We start from the raw sequence: 25,129 nt of genomic DNA, 5'->3' as shown, positions 1-25,129 counted from the left end.
ATTTTTATTTTGTACCTAAAAACTTCTCAAATTCGCAGACTGTGTTTGAAAATGGTTTTATTGCCAATCTATAAGTGATGAGAAACTCTAGTAAGCTAGGTGCAATATTGGAACCCGAGACAATGCGTCTTACCCCTCCTACTTGTATGAGGATAAACTTTGCAATTTTGATTCAATTGCACGAACCTAATTACCTAGGAAGCATATTGCTCGTCAAATAATACAGGTCATTCCGCTTAATGAATGTATTATTTTTCCTTTATTTATAGGTAAAAGAAAATTGATTTATTGCATGATGTTTGATTCATGATTGACTTGCCAAATAGATAAAAGAAAGAAAAAAAAAACAGAATTACAAGAGAGGGTAGTTAGGGTAATTTATAAAAAAATTGAATTAAAGTAATAGAAAAATAAAGAGGTGTGTGAATAGAGAAAATGAGTGTGTGAATAGCACCACTCTTTCTAATATTGTATCCAATTAGATCAATTTTTAATATATTTCATTGTGTTGCGGTACGATTAGGCAAACACGTATACAACTTATATCAGGTGATACGAAAAACTTATCCCCCGATTGAGACTCGGTACACTATTCATTTAGTCATCACCAATAACTACAAAAATTGTAATTAGTTAATTACAGGCTAACTATGAGCTAATTAGACATATCTAGGATAAATGGTTCCCTAATTAAGTTTCTCATAATACTTTGCCCCACAACGTACGTAGATTCAAAGCACGAAGAAAAATGAAGAGTGAAGTAAAAGAGAGATGAGAGTAAAAAACACAAAGCACGGGTCTGACGTTGACTAATTCACTCTCACACAGTTCATCCAACATGGCAATCTTGCCACCGTTTTCTCCTTTGATTACGACACCTACGTTCAAATCCAAGACCAAATCCCCCAGTAAATACTTCCGTTTAACTTGAAAAATTGACACCGACTCACGGAGGAATTCTGAAAGATTAAAAAAGAAAAGATCTGTTCTTTACGTAAATCCCGTGACTCTGAAGTCTGAAGTTAAGAAAGTAACCATTTTTGGTAAAGAATTACAATCAGAGTAAATCTCTCATGGATTTCCAATCTGCTTTAATGGGTTTAAAGCTAAACGGCTACCCAACACCCCGCATGATTAGTCATTGACTATACAGAACTCAAAAGCGTGTGTAGCTGTTGAAAGCTATAGCTTTTCCGTTCAAATGTTCAATGGTTTGAGATTTGATTCAGGAAAAGATTGAAAATTTAGTCCCAGAATATAATTATGTACATAGCTTTGAGTTGGATATGTATTGATTGATATACACATACACACACCAACCAAGAGTGTATTGGGTATTTTCCTTTATTATCATACTACTACTACCTGTCTACCTCTACCTAGAAAGAGAGGAGAGACAGAGAAATAAGGAGAGAGAGAGAGAGATATAAAAACAATAGCTTTTTTTTTTCTGTGGCTTTGGATTCTTATGGCAAATCGTGCCTGCCAGCTTTACTTGGGCGTGGTGGCTACTTAGGCTTATTATAATCTAATCTGTTGGGGGAAACAAAATCAATTCACCAAAAAGGAAAAAAGGCCCAAGCTTTGATAGCTTTTTGGGTGGAGTTGAGAAGAGGCAGAGAGTGAGTTTTGAGAGAGAGAGGAGAGATGGTGGAGAGCTGGAGGTGGGTTTTGGTTGTGGTGAGCTTCTGCATTTGGGGATGGAGTCTCAGTTCAGTTAATGCAGATACAGATCCAACTGATGGTTAGTGCTTTACCCAACTTATCTAGTCTCCTTTAGTTGATGTTTCTTTGAGTTAAGATGAGTTTTTCTGTTGTTTTTTCATGAGTTAATCTATGGCTCATCTGCATTTTTTGGGTGCTTTTCTGGGTTGGTTTGGTTTTTCTCATTGGTGTGTGCATTGTGGATTTGATTTCTTTAGTGTTGTTGAAGTGGGCATTGGTAGATGCTTCTGGGGAGCAGATTTGTGTTCATATGTTTGGGTTTGAGTTGTTTCTGTGACTGGAGAGGGGCATTAATCAGAGTAACTGTTTATGTGCATCTGGTCTGCTATTAAAGTTGCTACCTTGACTTTGCTCTCACCTTATTTTATTTTATTTTTTAAAATTCTGGGTTTTGATGAGATTGCTCTTGAGCATTCATGTAATTCATGCTTCAGGAAAGAATTGATTCTTTTTTGCTTTAGCAAAGCGATAATTAGCTGTCCCTTTACGACTATCATTGGCACTTCGTTGAAAAGCAATTGCAATTGCTACTATTTTAACATTAAAAATTCGTGCTTTGCTTCAATTTCGTAATTGAAACTAAGGGATTTCAAAAGGATGAGATGTGAAAAGCATGCTTCTAAGTCCAGGATTTAATGTCTCTGTCTGGCCAGCATGATTGAGATTTGATTGCAATTTCTAATTTTCTCTTGATATGCATCAATTTGTAAACATGACAACAATGGTGTATAACAAAAGTTGTCATGATAAACTATATATTGCAACATGAACTCGAGATAAAAGTTTACTTCTTTTAAAGAAGAAGCTTCCTTGAGAATCATCATACAGCTCTTCAGCATTTATGTTTGTTTAGATTTGGAATTGCAGTAGCTTTAGTGTAGTCTTCATATGTACTTGATAATAATTACAATGAAGGGTCTTACAAATTCTTCAAGAGAGGAAGCCATACAACCTGCTAATGACAAGAAGTTTTGCGACCCAGTAGGTCCTTGACATAAAAAAGAAAAATTTATGATGTCAGTTTTAAGTTTAATGTGTTAAAGTAAGTGACCAACGTGTTCTTGTTCGAAAAAGTTTGACATGATAATTATTTGTATCTTGTTCATGTTGACGTAATTTGTTGAATACTGTACTTGTGTCTCAACCTAAAACAAGCTCCAGACGCCATTCCAAATTGCCACTTTTGATTGAAATCTCGCAGCTGCTATCAATTGGTTGGCATGCTCATATCATTACTTGTGCTAGTTCATTCTGGTCAGCGTTTAGCTGTAATGGTCTTCTTGTTATCTCTAAGATGCTTAGGAGGTCTCATCAAATTTGTTTTCTCTGATTTGCAACATAATCACTCTGCATCCTGCAAATTGGTTGGCATGTTCATATTATTAACTTTGGCTTGTTCAATCTCTTTAGCATTTTAGCTGTAAATGTTTTCTTGTTAGCTAGGTCTAAGATGCCTAGGAGATTTGATAAAGTTCATCTTCTCTGATGTGCTACATATTTGATCTGTATCCTGATAGTGCAATTTTGGATCTATTCAAGTTTCATTCTTCTGCATTGCTTCTACTGATGTCTTCTGTTGCATGTAATATGTACAGTTTCTGCTCTCACGGTGATGTATACTAGCTTAAATTCCCCACCTCAGCTAACCCAATGGAGTGCAAGTGGTAATGATCCATGTGGCCAGTCTTGGAAAGGTGTTAAATGTTCGCGCTCACGAGTAACAGAAATGTAAATATCTACTTATTCGTTTCCATGAATATTTCCTTTGTCTCCTTTAGTGCTGATTTCTGACCAATTCCGTCATTCCTCTTTATCATCAGTGATTTATCAGGTCTTGGACTTTCTGGAACATTTGGGTATAACCTTCAAAGCTTGACTGCGTTGACCAATCTGTAAGATCAATTGTCACATATGTCAAGTTGATCCATTTTTACTGCATAAGTTTGATCTTTTCATCTGAGCACTTGACAAATTTTTGCAGAGACGTGAGCAATAATAATCTTGCAGGCGGTATACCTTATAACCTTCCTCCAAACGTGACACGATTGTATGCTTACTCAACCCATCATAGTCTCTTCTTTTCTTATTGTTTCTGCACTTGATTTTATATACTTTTTAAATATTTTTTAACACAAGTTTTTCTTTTGTATGCAGAAACCTTGGCGCGAATCAATTCACACAAGGCATCCCTTATTCCGTCTCTATGATGACTTCTCTTAAATACTTGTAAGAATATGGTTATTTATAGTTTCTTTGTCACAACTTATCCAGAGGGTTTAAACTCAACCATTTTCATTTTCTTTTGGGGACTGCAGAAACATCAGTCACAATCAGCTTCAGAATACACTGGATGATGTGTTCGGAAAGCTCTCTTCCCTTACCACATTGTGAGATCTCTTTCCACCCTTGATCTGAATAAGCTGTAGCTTATTTTTCTGTCTATTTACTTCAAGTTTGCAAAACAGTGATCATCTTCTTCTAAAGGAGGGAAAAAAAAGAAAAGAAAAGAGAACTGTGATACTATTAGTAATTCCATGTTCCATATTCGAAAAGGAAAAAAAAAAACATACTTTTGAAAGTTTTTATCTAAATTCTAGTCTTAGGAGATCTCTGTCTTGAATTATGTTTTGCTAAAGAATCTATTTACAGATGTCAAACATCGCCTTAGATGTTGGGGTGGCATAATGCACATATTAATAATCAAACTAGTGATGGTAATTTCTATTCTTTGCTTCAGGGATCTCTCTTTCAATTCCATGCCAGGTAGCCTCCCCGAGAGTTTTAGCTCCCTCTCAAGTCTAAAGACATTGTAAGTAATGAAAAATTTTCCTTGTGGTATTATTTTGTAGTTTATAGTCTTTGACTCTTTCCTGGAATAATGTCTTCTTCCAGGGATTTGCAGAATAACCAGTTAACAGGGACTATTGATGTCCTAGCCAATCTCCCCCTCGAAAATCTGTGAGATATACATCCTACTAAGCAGGATATTCATTGTCTCCCCTACCTGCTTTTTCCCCAAAGTATCCTGTCTTTACAGTTATCTCTTTTTCTGTTTCTTAGGAATATCGAAAATAACCGTTTCACCGGCTGGGTTCCAGAAACGTTGAAAAACATCAACCTGAAGTAAGCATTTTATTGTTAGCTACTGTTGCTTTGATTCCACAGAGAATTTGTTCACAAATATGATTCTACGAAATCTCATGACAGGAAGGATGGAAACACATGGAACTCAGGTCCTGCACCCCCACCGCCACCTGGTACCCCTCCAGCCAGCAAGAACAATGGAAATCGCACACCTGGCAGCAATGGTACACCATCAAAAAATGGTGCCAGTGATGGTGGTAAGAAATCGGGAATAGGGGCTGGTGGCATAGCAGGAATAGTGATATCAATTTTTGTTGTTACGGGGATTGTAGCATTCATTCTCATAAAGAGAAGATCAAGGAGGTCATCTCCCGATATAGAAAAGATTGATAGTCGGCCCTTTGCGCCGCTTGCTTCAAATGAAGTAAAAGGTAGCTATATTGTTTCCTGACATTGAAATTAGTATTATCAGAATTACCTATAATTTTATTTGATTTGTTCTTCATGTTGTTACCTTTGATTTCTTATTGATCCCATGCTCTAGTTTCTACTTATCTAGGTTGGATTTGGCTTCCATTTATTTTATTGTTTTGATGCTGTAGATTCAGCTTATTCAAATACTGTTTTAATTGAATTTGATAGTGAATTTCTCCACTGGCTATACGGAATCTATTTTTCAAGTATCCTTGAATGAGACCAACCCTTAATCTTTTGATGTTACCGATGTCAAAATGGTGTAATAAGTTAGAAACTCTCAATTATGTCTGCTCAGATTTCTTTATGAAACAATTTTGCAATTTGCACGTATGTTAACTGCTTTGTCTGTGGCACTCCAATGCAGAAATGAAGTCTGTACAAACCTCTGCCACATCGGATATGAAGACCTTTGAAACTCCTGCCACAATAAATCTTAGACCCCCACCTGTTGATCGTCATAAATCATTTGATGATGAGGAATTCTCAAAGAAGCCCATTGTTGTGAAGAAAACCATCGCAGCTCCTATAAATGTGACCTCATATTCAATAGCAGACCTGCAGATGGCTACTGGAAGCTTTAGTGTTGAAAACCTTCTTGGTGAAGGGTCTTTTGGACGTGTTTATCGGGCTCAATTTGATGATGGGAAGGTATACTTCTTACCAAAAGATTTATTTCCTGCCATTTGAGGCTGCAGAACTACAACCTATCTTTAGTTCTGTGTTGCGTAACTCGTGTCCCTTCACATTGGTACCCTGCAATTTCAACGCAGTAGTGCTTTCTCTTTTTTCTTCTTTTCCTGTTTGGTGATGACTGAGTTGCTTGCTGATCAGTAAGCTAAGTACTAACTGGAAAAGACTAGGAGCCAGTTGGTTTCTTTTATTTCTTTTCACTAAATGTAGTGTGAAAAAAAAAAAAAAAAGTCCTTCCCATCTCAATTTTGTGTGCTCACACAATAAATGCTCTCAAGAGCCAGTATAGATTAGAATTCTGCATGCCTATATGGTTGGTTAAACTTTTTTTAATTAATTTTTTTTCTTATTTAAATGCTCCAATTCTTCTGGACATAAATGATATTGATTTTGTGAAACTTATATTGCAGGTTCTTGCTGTTAAGAAAATAGATTCATCTGTTCTTCCAAGTGAATTGTCTGAGGATTTCACGGAGATCGTTTCAAACATCTCCCATTTGCATCACGCAAATGTAACGGAGCTGGTGGGTTACTGTTCGGAGCATGGACAGCACCTGCTAGTCTATGAGTTCCATAAAAATGGTTCGTTGCACGACTTCTTGCATCTTTCAGATGAATACAGCAAGCCATTGACATGGAACTCTCGGGTTAAGATTGCTTTGGGGACTGCACGAGCACTAGAGTAAGTTTTGTTTTCTCATGAATTGAGTTGGTTGATAAATGGGAGAAATTGGAACCTTCAGCTTTAAACTTTGTATTTTCCTTTGATTTCCATACTGCTTAAAAATTGAAGTCGTATATCATTATTGAATTCAGTTTGAGATCCTCTTGTCTAGCCATACTATGATCTTAATATACTGAATGAGGGTTAACTAGGCCATCTAGGGATATCAAAAATATCAGCTGGGGCCCCTAGTCTTTACTATAAATGTCTTTATGCTTTTGCAAATTTGCTACTCAATACTCACACTGGTATTTAGGTACTTGCATGAAGTTTGCTCACCATCAATTATTCACAAGAATATAAAGTCCAGCAACATATTATTGGATGTGGAGCTCAACCCTCATCTTTCAGACTCCGGCCTTGCAAGCTCTATCCCTAATGCTGATCAGGTAATTGAGTTCTTTTCTTTATTTGTATACAACGTGACGTGGAATTACTCTCCTTTTGCTGCTTGAGACATTGTATATTATTGTAGTTAGTAATTACCAGCATCTGGCAACACTAAGCCAACTCAGAGCCACCAGTGTCAGAAATCAGGGGTTATGTAGTTGAACTAAAGTACTCTATTTTTCCGTTTCGTGATTTTGCAGATAAGTTAGTTTTCCTATGTTTTTCTTGGTTTACGATTTTGATTTTGGTTCTAGATGTCTGACGAAGGTAATAGCATGCTCTATAATAGTTTTGAATTCTACTTCCTGATCAGATCTCTTGTACTTACTGATGACCCAAGTGCGCAACTGGACTAGCTAGCATTGAACTTTCATTTGTGAAACTCCTTGGTTGAAAAGACCATTTTCTGTTTTCCAAATTTCTACACTTTATAGCTCTATTAACTGCAGTTCCAGCCATTGATGGTTCTGCTACTGATAAATTGATCATTGATTTTGTGTGGAATTGCTAATTTTTTAAATTTGAAACAAGCAGGCATTGGACCACAATGCAGGATCTGGGTACAGTGCACCTGAGGTTGCGATGTCTGGTCAATATACTCTAAAGAGTGATGTCTACAGTTTTGGAGTGGTTATGCTGGAGCTTATTAGTGGGCGCAAACCATTTGATAGGTAAAGTGTTCACACTATATGGTGTGGCTGTTATATAAAGATTGGCGCAACTAATTGTCATCTGAAAATTCTTTAACAGCTCAAAGTCTAGATCCGAACAATCTTTGGTTCGATGGGCAACACCCCAACTCCATGATATCGATGCTCTTTCAAAAATGGCAGACCCAGCTCTCAAGGGGCTCTATCCAGTTAAATCTTTGTCACGGTTTGCTGATGTGATTGCCCTCTGTGTCCAGGTAATGTAACAGTTGAATTATGAACTTCACATAGAATTATTTTTTTAAATATACTGAAGTGAAAATCTGATCCTTAACTTCCACCTTTTGTGCAGCCCGAGCCTGAGTTCCGACCACCAATGTCGGAAGTCGTTCAAGCCTTGGTTCGGTTGGTGCAGCGAGCCAACATGAGCAGGAGAACAGTTGGAAATGATCAAGGAGGATCCCAGAGAGGTGACAGCGCTGGTGCACAGGAGGAAATGTCTTAAACGCAAACTTGAGGCGGGAACACAGATACAAAATGATGCCATGCCTGAAGCAAAGAGTACATTTTTAGTTTATTCACCTTGGCTAAACCATATTTTACCGGGTCTACATGCCTGGTAGGATATGTTTGTTAATATTTACATAGTTGAGGTAGTTCTTTCATTGTTAATTTTTTTCTTTTCAAAATTGAACTTGGTGCTGTTTAAAGCAGTTTGGAGTTTGTTTCTAATGGGAGTTTCAATTTTTTTTTTCCTGACATTATGTATACATTAAACCAGGGCATGTGGCAGTTTGTAACGTAGGCTGAATATATATCAGTTTGCGGTGCAGGTGCCACTGGTCCTTTGGTGCTCAACATTTTCTTGTAGGTGTACAATATTGAAGTAAATAAATTAGAATTTGAAATTTCTTGTACTAATGAAGTAAATGAGTTTGCGGCAGTTGCGCTCTCCATCAAAATCATATCAGATACGAATACAATCCAGACAGGAACTGGAAACCTAGTTCAACTAGGGACGAATTTCAGCACCGAAACAGTTATTATCCATGTGGATCATATTCATTACTTGTTTTTCAGCCAAAAAAAGATGTGTTTTAGCCTTTTAGGTTGAATTGGGATTAGGTTGCAACGTTGGAGTTAATAAAGTACGACTGTTAGGAGAATAATTGTTGCTCAAATTTGTGTGGCAACGTGTCAAAAACACTAGCACTATAAATCAAACTGAACGTAAACTAATTCAATGTCTAAATCCTATTCATAGGTTCCATCCGAAGTCTCTATTTCAAGTAAAAGTTCAACTGTTCAACAGTAGCCGTCCAAGGTGTGTTTAACCAGTAAAAGCAATGATGAAGAATATTGATAAACTAGCACTTCTCGGAATTCATGATACCCCAAACTATGACGATTTTTATGTCAAATTGATAGCTTGCGACTAGAATAATCTCTGTTACAGAACGGAGCAGTATGAAAATTTGTCACGCTTGCCTAACTGAAAAATTTCAACCCAATTCCGTGGTTTTGGCAAGTAACTAGTTCACAATGATTTGAGATAGACAAGCATCAAGACAAATGTGTTTTGGGAATCAAAAGCTAAGTTCAGAACCAATAGGCTTGATCTTATAAAATATGCGTGCAGATAAATTGATAACACATACAAATACAACGTTCAAACAACGGGCACAAAGTTGGTAAAATGACCCTAAAAAGAGAAACATGGCACACACCATCTTCATCTCCATTTGAGAATGTATCACTGTCTCACGGCTTCAGGAAATAGAAGAGAACATCATATGCTCAGTTGTAAACCATGTATTTGGGAGTAGCGCTGAACTTCTGGTAACCCTTAATGACCTTATTCACAGCATCAAGGAAGTCCTTTTCGGTTACTGTCTTCCTTCGTGCACGAATGGCATACATTCCGGCTTCTGTGCATACACTTCTTATATCAGCTCCTGGGAAACAGAAACCCATGTCAGAAAAGTGATGTCCAATCTACAAACACTATGGGATTAAAACAGAGCAAAGGAGATGCAACAGGATTTCCATGCCATTAAATTCAGGTAGGGTAACCAAAGGGTCTAATCAAACTAACAATAGCAATAGAAAGGACTTACCAGTTGAATTTGGGCACAGCCGAGCGAGAAGTTCAAACCTAACATCTCTTTCACAATTCATTGTTCGTGTATGGATCTTAAATATCTGCGTCCTGCTCTCCATATCTGGGAGGCCAAACTCAACCTTACGATCCAATCGTCCAGGACGTAACAATGCTGGGTCTAGTGTGTCAGGCCTGAAAAGAGTCAAATACAATGGTAAAGGCAGGTTAGATAAAAGGTCTTGCCTCCAATGATATTCCATTTAATTCCAAAATGGAAATACACAACAGACCTGTTTGTTGCCATCAAGACTTTGATGTTTCCACGCGCATCAAAACCATCTAGCTGATTCACGATTTCAAGCATAGTGCGCTGGACCTCATTGTCTCCACCCACACCATCATCAAATCTAGCCCCTCCTATGGCATCAACTTCATCAAAAAACACAATACACGCCTTTTTTGAGCGCGCCATCTGCAGAAGATAACATCAAGGAAATATCAACACACTAATGCAAAATAATTCAAAGTCAATTTAAAAGTCACTGAACATGCAACAAAATCTGACCTGAAATAGCTCTCGCACCATCCTAGCCCCCTCACCAACATACTTCTGAACAAGTTCACTCCCAATAACACGAATGAAACAAGCATCAGTTCTGTTAGCCACAGCTCTAGCTAGAAGTGTTTTACCAGTCCCTGGAGGACCATAACAGAGAACACCCTTAGGAGGATCAATTCCAAGCTTCACAAATTTCTCAGGGTGAAGCATGGGTAGCTCAACAACCTAAAACAAGGAGAAAATAAAAAAAGTCAGCATTGCATATTTGATCGAATGAACAGTATAAATTAATGTAGTGCTATAGTCTACACATACTTCTCGCATCTTCTCAATCTGCTCCTTACATCCACCGACATCGTTATACGTCACATCTGGCTTCTCTTCCACCGTCATCATGGTCACACTTGGATCAATTTTTGGAGGCAAAGGAATCTGAATCTGATATTTGTTTCGATCAACCCTGCAGTTACATGATAATGTTCAGCAGTTGAGTGGTAACAAGTATGAGCTTACTGCTAAAGGCAGGGGCAAAGCATAGAATTTACTCCAAGGCGAAATATGAATGATACGTCCATGAACACAAACAAGAAATATAGTTAAAGCAGAAAATCAACAATGGTGGTGAGAAGCCAGGGTCTGAGATGCAAGTGATCAGTTGGTCAAATTCTATCTTTATATTTCTTCCATAACTTTGAATGTACAGATACATTAAGAAACTCTTGAAATCTTTATGAAGTTTCACTAACTAGTCATTATAAGCATAACCTTTAATCCTAAGTGCTACAAGAATACCCATGCAGTAGATGCATCACAATATTTAAAAGTTTAAAGGGAAGACAGTATAAGCTTACTGCCTAAGGCAGATGACACACATTGAATATGCTTAGGAATAATATGTCAAAACAACACATACAAGAAATGTAGAATGTTAAAGCAGAACATTAAATTAAGAAGCCAGAGATGCAAGCAATTGCTACAGACCTGCCTAGCTGGATCAAAGTGTTTCCTTATATAGTTATATGTCTTCAAAAACTTTAAACGTGCAAATTTTGAAGTTTCACTTGCTAGTTATTATAAGCATGACCTTCAATTCAGTAATTACATAATTATGTTTACAAGTTGAATGGGAGGCAGTACGAGCTTACTGCCTAAGGCAGATGACATAGCATGGAATTTTATAGTATGTCCACAATAACAAGAAATATAGAATGTTAAAGCACAATATCAACAATTTTGGTGAGAAGCCAGGGTCTGAGATACAAGAAAGAAATTGGTCTAGAACCACCTCGCTGGATGAAATTGTGTCCTTATGTCTCCTAAAACTTCGAATGTACAAATCATTTAATTTTGAACTTCATTTTGAAGTTTCACCTGGTAGTTATCATAAGCATAACCTTTAACCTAAGTGCTACGTCACAGGTATAAAATTAAATCTAAGTGCTACATCAACTACTCAAAAAGGAGCTCAAATATTGGAAAATGCTCATAGAGTTAACACAAATATAATTCATACCCGACACGCATGCCTTCTTCTATATCTGTTGGGGAAACCTTGTCACCCAGGCCGACTACAAACTGCAGATTTTCAAAGAAATATACAGAGGCCATTAAGAAACGGAACAGGCTAAACAAAAATAAAAGACCAATACAGAACAGAATTGGAATTCATAATCATCAGAAAGGTTATACCTTTGCAATTTGCTTAACATTGATGACATATTTAGCATCTTCAGAATTGGGACTGATAATCTTCGTGCACCTCGCAACCTGGGGTCACAAAAACCAATCATTAGTTCCCCAACACATTACACCAAAACCCAGTTAGTATAGGGTTGGGCCCAAATGGCGTAATCGAAACAAACCTGCAGAGGTTGCTCCTCCTGCATCATCTGCTTATCCGAAACAAGATCCCACTGGCTGGGAGCAGCTAGACCAGTATCAGACTCCTTAATACCTGCCAAAGAACTCAACTTTAAACTAGACCCAGTACAAAATCAACCTCCTACTTCCAAAATTTCACACCCTAGTACAAATTGAGCAAAAGGGTATTTTACATACCACATAAATCATTGACTTTTTTAGCCATCTCCTTAATTTCCTTCTCAGCCTTCTTAATATGAGTAGAGTAAGGCCCTAATCCCTGCGTATTAAATTTAATCTCAGTAATTTCTCAACAAAACCCTAACATAAATTGGGGTTTCGGATCAGCGAAATCGAATAACATTAGGGCAGATCGAATTGGGGGAAAAGAAAACTAGGGCTTTGGAAATTGAGGGGAGACTTACATAGGTCTTGAGGAGGGCGATGTCGTCCTCATCGAGGGGTCTAGGGTTCTTCTCGTCCTTGATATCTTCAGGTTCTGGCGCCATTGGAAGAGTAGAGATTGGGGTAGAAGAGAGAGACTTGAAAGGTATCGACTTTCTTTCTGCTCAAGCAGCCAACACCTTGTTCAGCTCTCTCTGTGTGTTTTGGATTTGCTTTAATAGGGAAGAATCCACCTCTTGGAAGGAAGGCAATGTGGGCTTGGGTCGGGTCGGTTACCTGACTTGAGTAGAAATAAAATTTTACTTTTCATTTTTTTTTAGTTAAAAGGAGAGGCAGGTAAAATTTTTAGGATTCTTTGATTAGATGTTACATGACATCGAGCTATCGGTGTCATATACTAATTGTTTAAGCTCTAATTAGTACATACAATATTATTTATTTATTCTCAAGATGAATTTTTTTTCTTTTTTTCTTTTCAAACTATAAACTAACTATGGTCCATGCCGATTGGATTCGGTCCGTTGCCGATTGGATTTGCTGCTGCAGAAGCCTTTTGATTCGGGTGACCAAGCTGAAAAGCTCTAGTTATCTCGGCGATTGAATGAATTGATGTCCATTGATGAAACTTATTGGCGTCAACGATCACGTGCAATTTGGCTTAAAGATGGAGATAGGAACTCTAAATTTTTCCACCAAAGAGCCTCGAATCGTAAGCAGAAGAATAAGATTAAAGGTTTGTTTGATGATAATGGAGTATGGCAGACTTCCTCTAATGACATTGAAGACGTGGTGATGAAATACTTCCAGCAGGTTTATGCTAGTCAGGCTCCAGATGTTAGAGCTCAAGAAGTGGTGTTGCAGACAATTGGTTCAAGAGTTACTGTCGAAATGAACGAGTCGTTATTGGCTCCTTATAGTATGGAGGAGGTTCGCAATGCCCTCTTCCAAATGCATCCCTCCAAAGCACCTGGACCGGATGGCATGTCTCCCTTCTTTTTCCAGAAGTACTGGGATCTTGTGGGGTCAGAGGTTAGTAGAGCGGTGATTTCTTTGTTGACAACTAAGGATATGCCTTCGGATTTGAACTTTACTCATGTGGTTTTGATTCCGAAGGTGAAAGAAGTACAGCATATGTCACAACTACGACCTATTTCTTTATGCAATGTCCTTTACAAAATAGCTTCAAAGGTGTTGGCTAATAGATTGAAAGTGCTATTACCGGCCATTATCTCCCCACAGCAGAGTGCGTTTGTCCCAGATAGGTTAATCTCTGACAATACTTTAGTGGCAACTGAACTTGCTCATTATATGAATAAGTTGCGAAGAGGCCAGGAAGGATTTTTGGCTCTCAAATTGGATATTACTAAAGCCTACGACCGTTTGGAGTGGGATTTCCTCAGGAAAATAATGCTCAAAATGGGATTTGCGGTTCAATGGGTGGATTTGATCATGTTCTGCCTCTCCACAGTCCGGTATTCTTTCCTCATTAATGGGATTCCAAGCGGGTTTGTTACTCCTCATCGAGGATTGAGGCAAGGTGATCCCATCTCTCCTTATTTATTCCTATTATGTGCTGAAGGATTGTCAGCCCTTATTTCTCACTCTGTGGCTAATGGTCAGTGGCAAGGGTTGCGGGTTTGTGATGGGGCCCCTGTTATTAGTCATTTGCTTTTTGCAGATGATAGTATGTTGTACTCTAACGCTTCTTCTCAGGATTGCCTTTTGATTCGGAATATATTAAATGTCTATGAGAGAGCTTCGGGGCAAAAAATTAACCTGCAAAAGAGTAGTGTGGTTTTTAGTGGGAGTGTGCCTTCCATTCTACAGCTCTCATTGGCTGACATTCTTGACGTTCAGGTAGTGGACAAGCATGAGAAGTATCTTGGCATTCCTACTCTGGTAGGTAGATCGAAAGCTGACACTTTTGCTTATATCAAAGATAATTTATCAAAGAAGCTTACAGGTTGGCGTACCAAATTATTAAGTGCAGCTGGTAAGGAGATCCTGATAAAAGTCATAGCATAGGCAATGCCCCTGTACACTATGAATTGCTACCTTCTACCGCAGAATTTGATCCATGAACTCCACCAACTTTGTGCCCAATTTTGGTGGGGGAGAACAGAAGATAAAAAAGCTATGCATTGGAGAGCTTGGGATGAGTTATGTAAACCTAAAGTGATGGGTGGAATGGGATTTCGTCATCTGTTTGCTTTTAATCTGGCTATGTTAGCTAAACAAGGATGGCGTCTAATTCAAGATCCTGGGTCTTTGGTTGGTAGGCTGTTGAAGGCAATCTATTTTCCCCATTGTACTTTTTGGGACGCTGAGGTTGGTTCAGCTCCATCCTATGCTTGGCGGAGCATTCTGAATGGTAGAGATATTCTGCAGGCCGGTATTCGGCGTCATATTGGGGATGGTAAGTCCACCAACGTGTGGACTGATCCTTGGTTGATAGGGGAGGATTTGACTTCTTTCTATACTCCTCGAGTTAATATGGTTTCAGATCTTATTTTATCTCCAGGTGTTTGGAACCAGGCTTTACTACAGGAGCTCTTCCCTTTACATATTACACAAAAGATCTTGGCGCTACCGCTTAGTAATCGTATGCATGATGATCGGTGGATTTGGTCTAGTGATAAGAAGGGAGGCTTCACCGTCAAATCCGCCTACCATATAGCACGGGATAGAGTTTTGGGTGAGAATTCTAGCATGCCTAACCCTAGTGCCGAGCTTTGGAACAGGATTTGGCAAGCCCCGGTCCCGGGGAAGGTTAAAATTTGTGTATGGAAGGCGGCGTCCAATATTCTTCCATCTCGGAGTCGGCTAAGTGAAAGGGGTATAGACATTGATACCCAATGCCCATTCTGCGACGAAGAAATTGAGTCCCCTCTACATGCATTAAGAGATTGCTCTCATGCAAGCTCCTTTCTTCAATTGGCAAATATTCCCACTGTTCCCTCTTCTGCAAGCGTGATAGAGTGGTTAGTAGCTTCTTATTCTCAGTCCCCTACTACCTTTGCTACTTTATTGATGGTGATTTGGGCAACTTGGCGTAATCGAAATGCGAAAGTGTGGGGAGATGAAGCAAAGTTAGCTTCGGAAGTTGTGCCACTTACTCTAGGATGGTGGGAGGAATTTAAGGTTGCTCATTCATCTTCTCGCCTAGCATCTCCAATCCAGAATGTTAGATGGAAGAAGCCTCCTATAGGTATGATCAAACTAAATGTGGATGCGGCTTTTAGCACTGTGGATGGGAGTGTAGGTGTTGGGGGTGTGTTTCGAGACTTTGAGGGTTCTTGTTTGGGAGGTTTTCGCCACACACTTCCTGCAGCTTCTTCCGCTCGGCATGCGGAACTGGTAGCGCTGCTGGTGGGCGTCCAACTAGCTATCTCTCATCAATTTGTCCCTCTAATAGTGGAGACTGATTGTCAAGACTTGGTACAAGCTGTGGTGCATGCCTCCCTTGATCATTCGGAGCTGGGCTACCTATTAGGTGACCTTCGAGAGGTCTTGCAGCTAGCATCCTTTGCGAAAGTTCATCATGTGCGCCGAGCAGCAAACATAGTGGCTCATACTTTAGCACAAGATGCTAGACATGGGCAGTTTTTTATGCAGGTCTTTACTGTACCCCCTCCAAATGTGGTGGAGCTTATATCTATTGATTGTAATGACTTGTAAGTCAATGAAATCTATTTCATTTCCCTCAAAAAAAAAAAAAAAAAAAAAAAAAAAACTATGGTCCATGTCCCATTCCCATGAAACTTCTCAACAACCAAAAAAGAAAATTCTCCGAGACTGATATTTCTATTCAAAACTGTGCACTATATATGATTTTTGGCCAAAAGCGCATGTTTTCATTTTCTCAAACCTAAAATTAGCCCTCAAATAATGTTTTTAGACACTTCTTAAACTGACAGAACTCATAAATCCCAACGAATATTTTTGTTTTACAATGTTTTAAAGTCATAATACGATAAATTTTCAAAATATTCGTTCGAGATTTTGTAGTTCCGACAATTGGACCATATTCTAAAATAATGCTTTATGAATGTTGAGCTCAAGACCGAGGTCAATTTCAAATGACTCATGGAATTGATAAATTTATGCCGCACATTTTATGAAATGAATTTGTTTTACATGATTTTCCCTATTTTCCGAATTTGATAAAATGTTTGGAAAAAATTGAACTTTTACTTTTTCATGGTAGATAAAATTTTAGTAGTGTTCGTGCAAATAATCTTGGAATTTTACCAACTAATGATTAGAGTTGTGAATCAAACCAAAAAAGAAAATAGCCAAAACAGGGAAAATTGAGGAACTTGAGGAAATTTTACCTAGTAATGATCACGACTGTGAAGGTGCAATGTAGGTCGTTTGTCTTTTGAGAACCATGATGGACAAGTAAACAAAACACCCTGCAACAGCCCTTCTTATTTCTTTGCAAACACTTCAAAAGAAGGTTTGCAACAACTAATAGTTAAGAGAAGGCAAATGGTGATTAAGGTCTTGCATGTTTTAAGAGCAGAAGATTGGCCCAAACAAGAGGAGAATACTTGATGATAGTGAAAATTGAAAATCAAGCAATCACATAGGACAAATGGTAATCAGTAGTTATTATGAAACCAATGGAACACAGAATAAAAGAGGTCCTTCATAACATGATTAACAGTAACAAACTACTCGGAGTCAATACAACAATATCCTGAGAAGTCAAATAAGATCAGCCAGTTGCTCACAAACCAATTAACTTTCAAGATCAAAATAAGCAAACGTTATTTGGTAATCAGGCTAGTTAGCTGGACAATACCATGGGGAGTTGAAATCAGAACCTAAATTTTTACTGAACTAAGCCCTCCTACTGGGGTAGTGCAAGAGCAAAACTTGATAATCTGATGCATTCGTGTAAGCATCCCTCCAAAATTTCCTTTCATACAGCTTAAGTGTTCAATAATCAATTTCTTTTTCAAGAGAATGTGACATTACATTTGAAATGGGAAAGATTGCGACAATTTAATTACACGGTATCTCTGTATTTTAGAACATCATTCGAGTTCAAGTCAAAGGCTTTGCAGACTTTTAATATAGCCTGCTTATTCAGATCATCGTGTTCATCTCCCTGATGAAGAAGTTCCTCAAGTTCTTTGGATGGCTGCAAAACCTGTTTACATTCATGAATAAAAAAGTAATTAGAGAAAAGAGAGAAAAATATAGGATGCTACGTTTCTGTCTTATCCATTCGCAGAAAAGGTGTGTGTGGGCAAGCATGCATGTCAGCATGCGATGTTTGTGTGCAAGCTTTGCATATTTGCCCAAAAGGGTGTAAGGAGCATACATCCTCACAATTGCCAAACCAACTACATGGTGGTAACCGAAAAATGGTGATTGGCCAGATTGGCCCAAATATTAAAGACCAAAAGTGATGATCTTAAGTGAAAACAGAAAAGCATACAACAGTTTCTACAATCACATAAATATGTTGAAGTACCAGGAATGATGACATTCTGATCACTAATCAAAGAGGGTGGATATGCATATTTTCTTATATTCAAAGGCCAGCTATTGGCTAACGAAAACCAAAGGTCCAATTTAAACAATTATCAAACTGACTAGACTTTGAATTTGGAAACCGATGGAACACAGGGAAATAGTTTGAGTTGGTTATCCACAGAAAAATAGGTTACTGGTGGTGAAGAAACCACCCCATAATTCCCAGAGGGCCAAAGTGACAAAGGCTCTCAGTAATCAGGTTTTTTAACACACAAAGTCACAAACTACTGAGGGATAACATACAACCCTAAGAAGTCCAACAAGATTTATTGGTACAGGGTTTTTCTAGACCGTTAAAATCATAACCCAGCCTCCAATTGCTGGACCATAAATTACTTACCCACGGAGAATTAAGTAACTTTTTCATTCCATGCTCAACTCCATTTCTATCTGGAGTCTTCGGGCTATCTGAGACTAGCTGAAGAAGCTTCTCGCTTCCCTAGACCATTAACATAAACAAATAAGAAGAAGAAAGATTAATATATCACATATTGTAATAGGAGCAATACGCAACCAATCTAGCAGCATTAACAATAAGTTTCTCCAGCTAAGTTTAACTCAATAATTGGTTTATTTATATAAAAAAAACTTAAGCTGCAGAGTCTCCATCACAAAAAACAATGTATGCACCTGGAGAGCTCGCCAATGAGAGTAAGTACGGAATAAACACCAGAAGAAGGGAATATTAGGCAAAGGCAAAACCTGTATAAAATTAAAACATAAATCAAGAGACAATGAGAACCAAGGGAGCTAACAAACAGATATGCAAATTTAGAAGTGCAAAAGGCATTAAAGAACCCAAAGGTTGTACAAATTCAGAGTGAAACTCAAGTTAACACATATGTACCATAAATGCAGATGTCAGAGGGAGCAACGTAACCGAACCGTATAAGTACTTCTTGTGTATGATAGATCCCCTGATAATCAGATTAAACTTCAAATCAATAAATTCTGGTCCCATGATAGATTAATATAATATATCCAAGGGAAACTAATGCATATCTGATAGCCCATTCATATTCATGCAACTAGGAATACATAAAGCTTTACTACAATACCCTCCACTTCGTAATACATGAATCTCTCAGAAAGTACCATGATTCTTGAGCAAATAAGGCCCAAAGTTACTTATAGTGTTAGTGAAAGTGAAGCATATCCATACATATTCAACAGAACCTTCAAAACTATTCCAGCATTGTGAGTCATAAATCATAAACACTGAATGAAGTCCCTCCTTGATTCCAACTGGGTTCAGTATGTAGCCCTTTTTTTTTTTCCCTTTCTTTCAGAAGAAACAAAAGGGAATCAGTGTAGCCGAATCAATGAAGGGTTTTTCTTTCCTAGATAATTATACTCCTGGTTTATCTTCTTTTGTAATGTCTTCCTGGTTTCGGTTTGACAAACTTTCGGCTCTTGCTCAATCTCAACTCTCAAGGATAGAAAAGAAAAAGTTTGATACCACCAATAATTTGCAATAATACATAGCTTCAAGCATCTAGTTATGTAACTTGAAAGAAAAACAATACCTCGAGGCAATATGTCGTAACCTCCTACGCACAAGTCGTGCATTTAAGCTGCAAAATCCTAATATATGGTCAGAACACAAAAGTAGTATTTTTTGGTGGAATATAAAAAGAGTACACCTATGTACAGAATGTGTGAATATGCAATCCTTTCACACAATCATTCTTTCAGAGTGAGATAATAAAAACCATGATTGTTCTAAGTTCTAACAGCAAATTACTAAGGTGCATTGTTTGTTTTGATTGGGCAGATTTAGAAATCAGAATGCAATAGCTTATAAGTTGATATGCTAGTTTTTCAGGCTTATCAGCCTATGTAATAGGCAAAGCACCGCAACAATTCTGTTATCTATCAACCTTGTATGAGACCACATGTTGAAAAGGATGGTGTATTCGAAGCAAAAGAGAAAAGCAGCTGTGCAAGTGAAAGAGACAGAAAGAAACCTTGAAGGGTATGTAACTTCAACATGTGAGACCTCGTTAGTGATAGATTTCAAGAAAATCTCAGACGGCTTCACCCGAGCCAATAGCTTCAATCCCACCCTACACCATCATAACTTCCACAAAGTTAAAAACCACAACAGCATTGAGTGAGCTAACAAAAACTCAACCAAGGCTCCACAAAATTTACCCATGAATTTTTCTTTTAAAGGTTCCCTCAGGTGCCTTCTCCAGACTAATCCAAGCTTTGTTCATCTATTCAAAAACAACAGAGTGTGTCAAGATTTCAAACAAATAAAGAAAACCCAATCAAAAACAAAACAGCAATACTAATAAAAATGGAGGCTTTTTGGTTAAGAACCAACCTTGTTAGATACGAAATCGACTACCAGTTCAGCATTAGCAGCAAAGGGATTGACAGTGGCATTGGCATTGGAACTAGAATTAACATTGGGATTTGAATTGAAAGAGATCCTTTTCCATAGATCTTTGAGAGTGGAAGGAGTATTACCAGCACCAGAATCCGAAACCAGAGGATCAATTGATCTGCTAAAACACCAGTTCCTCCCTTTAACAGGAAACACTATCAATCTCGCTCTCATTCTACCAACCCTAATCTTCTTCCTCTGTAAATTTCGTCTCCGAGCTCACAAAGCACTCAAACACGCCTCAAAAAACGTATAAATTGAATCTTTCAATCTGGGTTCTGTTCTTTCAATCAAAAAAATGTATATTCAAATCAATGGCGATCAAGAATCTCCACACACTAGTGTTTAGAAGACGTCAATCGAGTAGAAGAAGAGAAACCCAATATATTTATAATAAAGGAAAGAAAGGATGCAGAAGCATGAAAGCAAAAGGGAACCACACAAAAGGGAGTTGCTATTTATAGAAAGAGAGATCGTAGTAATAGGAGGAGAGGCGGCGTAGCGGTCGTGTGTTGGGTCTGAAGAAATATGAGTTTGTGAGTGAGAATGCGAGCCAGAAGCGAAGAAGTAACAAAGACGATGACTCAGCTCGTCTTAGACTTGTAGTTTCAGTCCACGTGGCGTACAAATAGAATTTTGGAGATCTTCGGCTCAGTGGTTAATTTGATTTGATACCATCCACTTGGGTTTTTTCTTGGTGTGACTAGTTAAGGTTTGATTTTACCTTCCCAATTTGGCAACTCAATCCGATTCTAATTCCTATTCTGATTCTTATTCTGATCCTAATGTCTAATTTGAGCTAGAATCCAATGTTTTAATCTGTGTATCAACAAAAAGAAGACGAAGTTAATCCACAAAGCATTGCTGATTTTACCATATTGATCAACTATTAGCAACTCTTTTAAATATAGATCGTTTTTTCATCGTATTGGTATAGTATAATAGGGGGTTAAAAAAAAAAAAAAAGCTCGAAAAGTCTAGCTCACAAGTCACGAAGCCTGATAGTGACTTGGTCCTTTGAATAAGATGCAACATGACATGAATCAAAACTCCAACAGGCCAAATGGTCATTGTCCCTGTTATACCTTTAATTTGCATACATGGACACACAGAATGTATATGTGCTCCCTACTTATAAATGGAGCAAGCAAAATTGAAGCTAAAATAAAAAAGGAATATGAGGTAGGCAGGAACAGACTCATTTTCAAAATGCAGGCCCTGCTATCATACACTAATATACAGTCAATGAATTTTAGGGTAAACCAACCACTTTTGAGAGGTGCATACACAAGAGGTAGGTTAAACCACAAAAAAATAACAATCACCCAGCAATCATCAGTATGGTGTTTTCATTCATTCTCTGCAATGAAGTTAGGCTCTTCACCTTGGCAGAGGTACTCATCACACAGAGAAGCTGAACCCCAATCCTTCCGGAGCCGCAAGATGTCCTCTGTGAAAGTGGATCCAGATGCTCCGATGAAAACACTTGACATGGCACTTATTGTCTTATCCAGCATAGCTTCTACCTATAAACATAATAAGGACATATAACTTACATGGTATTAAGCAGCAAGGACATTCTACCTTAATGCAATAATAGAATGTAAAAATGGTAGCATAACCTACCTGAGAGTCCCCCTCAATTCCATGCCTGTATAACAAAGCATCCCACTTTTCAGCTGAATTTCGTGCAGGCCGTTTAACAAGTGGTACAGCCTTCCCATTCATAACTACTAGTGACTGCAGCAAACCAGTTTCGCTTTCAGCTGCATCTGTTGAAAGATATACAACTGGTGCATTGGCCCTTTCAGCGACCCGGGTGATGCAATCCGCAGCTTGAGGAATGGGGTAAAAGCAACTTGGCTGCTTATTATTGCTGGAAAATAAACAAGCATTTTAGATGGCGACAGCACAAAGACATACAGACCAAAAGATGCCAATAACATGCACTTGCTCCTGATAGTACAAAAGCACTACATTTTGGAGTATCTACAGATGCTTTAACATCAGAATCTGAACTATCCAATGAGAACCAACTCTGTCACTTTTAAAAATGCTTAATTGTTCAAACATGGAATTTATTAATAAAGGAAGATTAATTGTCCTGCGTTTTTTTGATGCTCTGCCACCACAAAATTTGGAGTTGGGATCTTGATGCTCTATGAGACTATGACTATATAACCGTACGATGATAGACTACTAACTAAGAGTATCTCCAATCCTCCCTTAAATCCTTCCCGAAACGCAAAGATGGGGAAACATGATTCGAAATTGTGCTCTGATGTGTCTCTAAAACTTACCCAACTTTGAGGAATGTCTAAATTTTCCTCAATTATATTGAATATTTGGAGCTCCCATTACTTTCCCCAAATCAAGTTGAAATTAAATTCTGGAGGACCACTTCATGGATGGAATGAAAGTTTGAAGGAAACATAACCAATTCACATTTTTAGGTTAAAAAAGGTACATATACAATGATTTGGACAGAGCTTTTACTCTTCACTCAATTTGAGAAATAAATTGGGAAAGATTGGAATTTGGAGATGTCTAATGCAACATCAGAAATACTTGCATCTAAGGAGGCCAAAATGTTCCATTAACATTTGCATGTGTCCTTATCTATCGCATACAGTAAAGGGTAATCAAATGCAAAAAAAACTAAACATACTTTGAACAAGAGTAAGCGAAACCAAATAGGCGAAAGAATGAAACAGGGTAAGGCAAAGCAAAGAAAGTGTACCAGAACTTCAAGAAGCCATGCCGCCGGAAATGTAGTGCAATGAAATTTTTCCCCAGGAACGTCTGAATGAAACGCTGGGCAGTAAGCATTATAAGGCGACTCGGCTCAACGAGAGTCTTGCATTTGTGGGCTAGAGGACCACCCGGCTGCATCACCCAATCTTTCTCCAAATCAGCAAAGAAAACATCCCCAATGGCAATAACATCATCACCACTCGAAAATTTAGACTGAACATCCTGCACAGTCTTCTTGCTCGGCTTCTTCACATCTTCCCCCCAAGCAGGCTCACGACTCTTGAACGAAATTCCCAATGCCTTCAGCTTCTTGAGATGCTCATCATCCACATAGCAAAGCGTCGGCTTTGAAAAGTAGCAAATGAACCTATCAATGTGGATGTGACTCTTCTTCTCCTCGGCCAATTCCTCGAAAGTAACCACAACTTTTCTCCCAATGCATTTGTTAATGTGCTCAATGTCCAACACAGTGCTGTACTGGTAATCCACTTTAGGGCTAGGAATCACCAAAACCCGGTTCAGCAATGCTGCGAAGAACATGTGTTTCTCTAAGCAGATCAAATGGTTGGACATTTGGCCCGAAACGCAAATCGCCAACAAGTACTTATCGGAACTAGGCTTCCACTCAATTGTTCTTCTCTCCGAAAACCGCTGGTCAACTACTCCACACCGATCGCCGAGGAGGCTCGGATCCCGGAAATCTCCGGATTCCGATGATGAGTTCCCGGAGCTGTGCGGAGATAACAACACCTGCTGAATCTCCTTATTCAACGAAATCTGCTTCAAAATCGAGGATTTGAAATCCTGGAGTTCGGAATTGGAGTGATTCGAAGTGGAATTGGGATGCGTTTGGTTCCAGAGGCCAAAGAGACCGAGCTGCTGCTGGCGGAGCAAAAAGAGAGCTCGCAGTTCGGACTCGCGGAGCTTATCGGAGAGAGAATCGGAGAGAGGGACGGAGAGGCGGGAGAAGAAGAGGCTCTTGATGTCGGTGGTGAAGAAGAGGATGAGGACGAAGAGAGGGATGAAGATGAAGAAGATGAGGAAGCGTTTGTTGAACAAGTCGCTGAGCTTGAGGGAGGCGAAACGCCGTCGTATTTCGCGGTGGTGGCGGTGGTGGTCGACGTCGCCGTCGTCGATTTGGAAAGTGGTGGCGGATCGAGGGCTGGGGAGCTGCTGATGCTTCCGCTCGTTCTGGTCGATTAGGTTCTGGCGATCGTCGTCGTCGTCGGAAGAGGAGGAGTCCGGCCGGTCCATTTGTGGGAAGTGAAAAGTGCTTCTGGCAATGTGGGTGTGTGGGGTGACAGTTGGGATGGGAGTGAAAAGCAGCGGTTGGGAAAAGCGCTTTCTGGTTAGATGATCGGGATTCTTGAGAAGCAAATAAATGATGTGGAGGGAATTGGAGTGAACAAAACGCATTGGCCCAATCATGATGGGGCTGTCGGTGGATGAAAATGACCCTCTACCGGCCTGCCATTCAGGTCGCTTGGCCCATTCGATCAGCCCAATGATAAATTAGAGTTCTCTTTGAATAAATGGGTAAAATGGCATAAAAATCCTCGAATAGTTGAAATCGTAAATTTGAAATCACAGAGATGAAGGTGAGAAGGCAGAAGAGAAATTGTTGTTTGGACCCAAAATGAGCATTTTGGCCTGACAAGGCACGTCTTGGAGAAATTGAGCCAATATCAGTGGCTCACATATATATTTTCGATAAGTTCAAAAATATATTATTAAGAGGCTAAATAAGGCCTACCAAACATGGAAATGAAAA

General features: G+C 38.7%; 4 protein-coding genes across 4 annotated transcripts; 1 reads left to right on the top strand and 3 right to left on the bottom strand.

The window, feature by feature from the left end:
* Positions 1-1,439: 1,439 nt before the first annotated feature.
* On the top strand, positions 1,440-8,661 carry LOC133725571 (protein STRUBBELIG-RECEPTOR FAMILY 7). The gene is made up of 16 exons (XM_062152861.1): positions 1,440-1,744; positions 3,321-3,453; positions 3,546-3,617; positions 3,707-3,772; positions 3,880-3,951; positions 4,041-4,112; positions 4,463-4,534; positions 4,618-4,683; positions 4,786-4,848; positions 4,933-5,240; positions 5,651-5,934; positions 6,387-6,658; positions 6,957-7,089; positions 7,625-7,761; positions 7,841-7,997; positions 8,093-8,661. Exons 1-16 carry the CDS (start codon positions 1,648-1,650, stop codon positions 8,243-8,245), a joined length of 2,157 nt encoding a protein of 718 aa, XP_062008845.1. The 5' UTR covers positions 1,440-1,647; the 3' UTR covers positions 8,246-8,661.
* Positions 8,662-9,334: 673 nt separating this feature from the next.
* On the bottom strand, positions 9,335-12,853 carry LOC133725570 (26S proteasome regulatory subunit 7). The gene is made up of 10 exons (XM_062152860.1): positions 12,686-12,853; positions 12,459-12,540; positions 12,263-12,354; positions 12,090-12,167; positions 11,914-11,975; positions 10,716-10,860; positions 10,407-10,625; positions 10,132-10,313; positions 9,858-10,033; positions 9,335-9,695 (listed from the first exon to the last, which is right to left on the bottom strand). The coding sequence occupies exons 1-10, from the start codon at positions 12,767-12,769 to the stop codon at positions 9,538-9,540; spliced, it is 1,278 nt and encodes a 425-aa protein (XP_062008844.1). The 5' UTR covers positions 12,770-12,853; the 3' UTR covers positions 9,335-9,537.
* Positions 12,854-17,557: 4,704 nt separating this feature from the next.
* Positions 17,558-21,242, bottom strand: LOC133742148 (uncharacterized protein C23H3.12c). Its single transcript, XM_062169833.1, has 8 exons — positions 20,542-21,242; positions 20,367-20,431; positions 20,180-20,278; positions 19,739-19,786; positions 19,060-19,129; positions 18,843-18,914; positions 18,553-18,651; positions 17,558-17,823 (listed from the first exon to the last, which is right to left on the bottom strand). Exons 1-8 carry the CDS (start codon positions 20,776-20,778, stop codon positions 17,680-17,682), a joined length of 834 nt encoding a protein of 277 aa, XP_062025817.1. The 5' UTR covers positions 20,779-21,242; the 3' UTR covers positions 17,558-17,679.
* Positions 21,243-21,660: 418 nt separating this feature from the next.
* On the bottom strand, positions 21,661-24,728 carry LOC133725569 (O-fucosyltransferase 36-like). Its single transcript, XM_062152859.1, has 3 exons — positions 23,345-24,728; positions 22,231-22,480; positions 21,661-22,130 (listed from the first exon to the last, which is right to left on the bottom strand). The coding sequence occupies exons 1-3, from the start codon at positions 24,610-24,612 to the stop codon at positions 21,954-21,956; spliced, it is 1,695 nt and encodes a 564-aa protein (XP_062008843.1). The 5' UTR covers positions 24,613-24,728; the 3' UTR covers positions 21,661-21,953.
* Positions 24,729-25,129: the final 401 nt, after the last annotated feature.

The sequence above is a fragment of the Rosa rugosa genome, chromosome 1 (assembly GCF_958449725.1).
Source record: "Rosa rugosa chromosome 1, drRosRugo1.1, whole genome shotgun sequence".
NCBI classification, from domain to species: domain Eukaryota; kingdom Viridiplantae; phylum Streptophyta; class Magnoliopsida; order Rosales; family Rosaceae; genus Rosa; species Rosa rugosa.
Note: the sequence above shows the minus strand (reverse complement) of the source record. Positions and strands in the feature narration are given on the sequence as shown.

Excerpts from the sequence above, each read along its gene's own strand:
- LOC133725570 (XM_062152860.1), bottom strand. The coding sequence starts at position 12,769 with ATGGCGCCAGAACCTGAAGATATCAAGGACGAGAAGAACCCTAGACCC. Across the intron at positions 12,541-12,685 it reads TCGCCCTCCTCAAGACCTAT|GGATTAGGGCCTTACTCTAC; the intron begins GTAAGTCTCCCC and ends TTTAATACGCAG. Across the intron at positions 11,976-12,089 it reads ATGTTAAGCAAATTGCAAAG|TTTGTAGTCGGCCTGGGTGA; the intron begins GTATAACCTTTC and ends GAAAATCTGCAG.
- LOC133725569 (XM_062152859.1), bottom strand. The coding sequence starts at position 24,612 with ATGGACCGGCCGGACTCCTCCTCTTCCGACGACGACGACGATCGCCAG. Across the intron at positions 22,481-23,344 it reads CATGGCTTCTTGAAGTTCTG|CAATAATAAGCAGCCAAGTT; the intron begins GTACACTTTCTT and ends TTTATTTTCCAG. Across the intron at positions 22,131-22,230 it reads GAATTGAGGGGGACTCTCAG|GTAGAAGCTATGCTGGATAA; the intron begins GTAGGTTATGCT and ends TTATGTTTATAG.
- LOC133725571 (XM_062152861.1), top strand. The coding sequence starts at position 1,648 with ATGGTGGAGAGCTGGAGGTGGGTTTTGGTTGTGGTGAGCTTCTGCATT. Across the intron at positions 4,684-4,785 it reads AATCTCCCCCTCGAAAATCT|GAATATCGAAAATAACCGTT; the intron begins GTGAGATATACA and ends TCTGTTTCTTAG. Across the intron at positions 7,998-8,092 it reads TGATTGCCCTCTGTGTCCAG|CCCGAGCCTGAGTTCCGACC; the intron begins GTAATGTAACAG and ends CCTTTTGTGCAG.
- LOC133742148 (XM_062169833.1), bottom strand. The coding sequence starts at position 20,778 with ATGAGAGCGAGATTGATAGTGTTTCCTGTTAAAGGGAGGAACTGGTGT. Across the intron at positions 20,432-20,541 it reads TCGATTTCGTATCTAACAAG|ATGAACAAAGCTTGGATTAG; the intron begins GTTGGTTCTTAA and ends GTTTTTGAATAG. Across the intron at positions 20,279-20,366 it reads TTTAAAAGAAAAATTCATGG|GGTGGGATTGAAGCTATTGG; the intron begins GTAAATTTTGTG and ends ATGATGGTGTAG.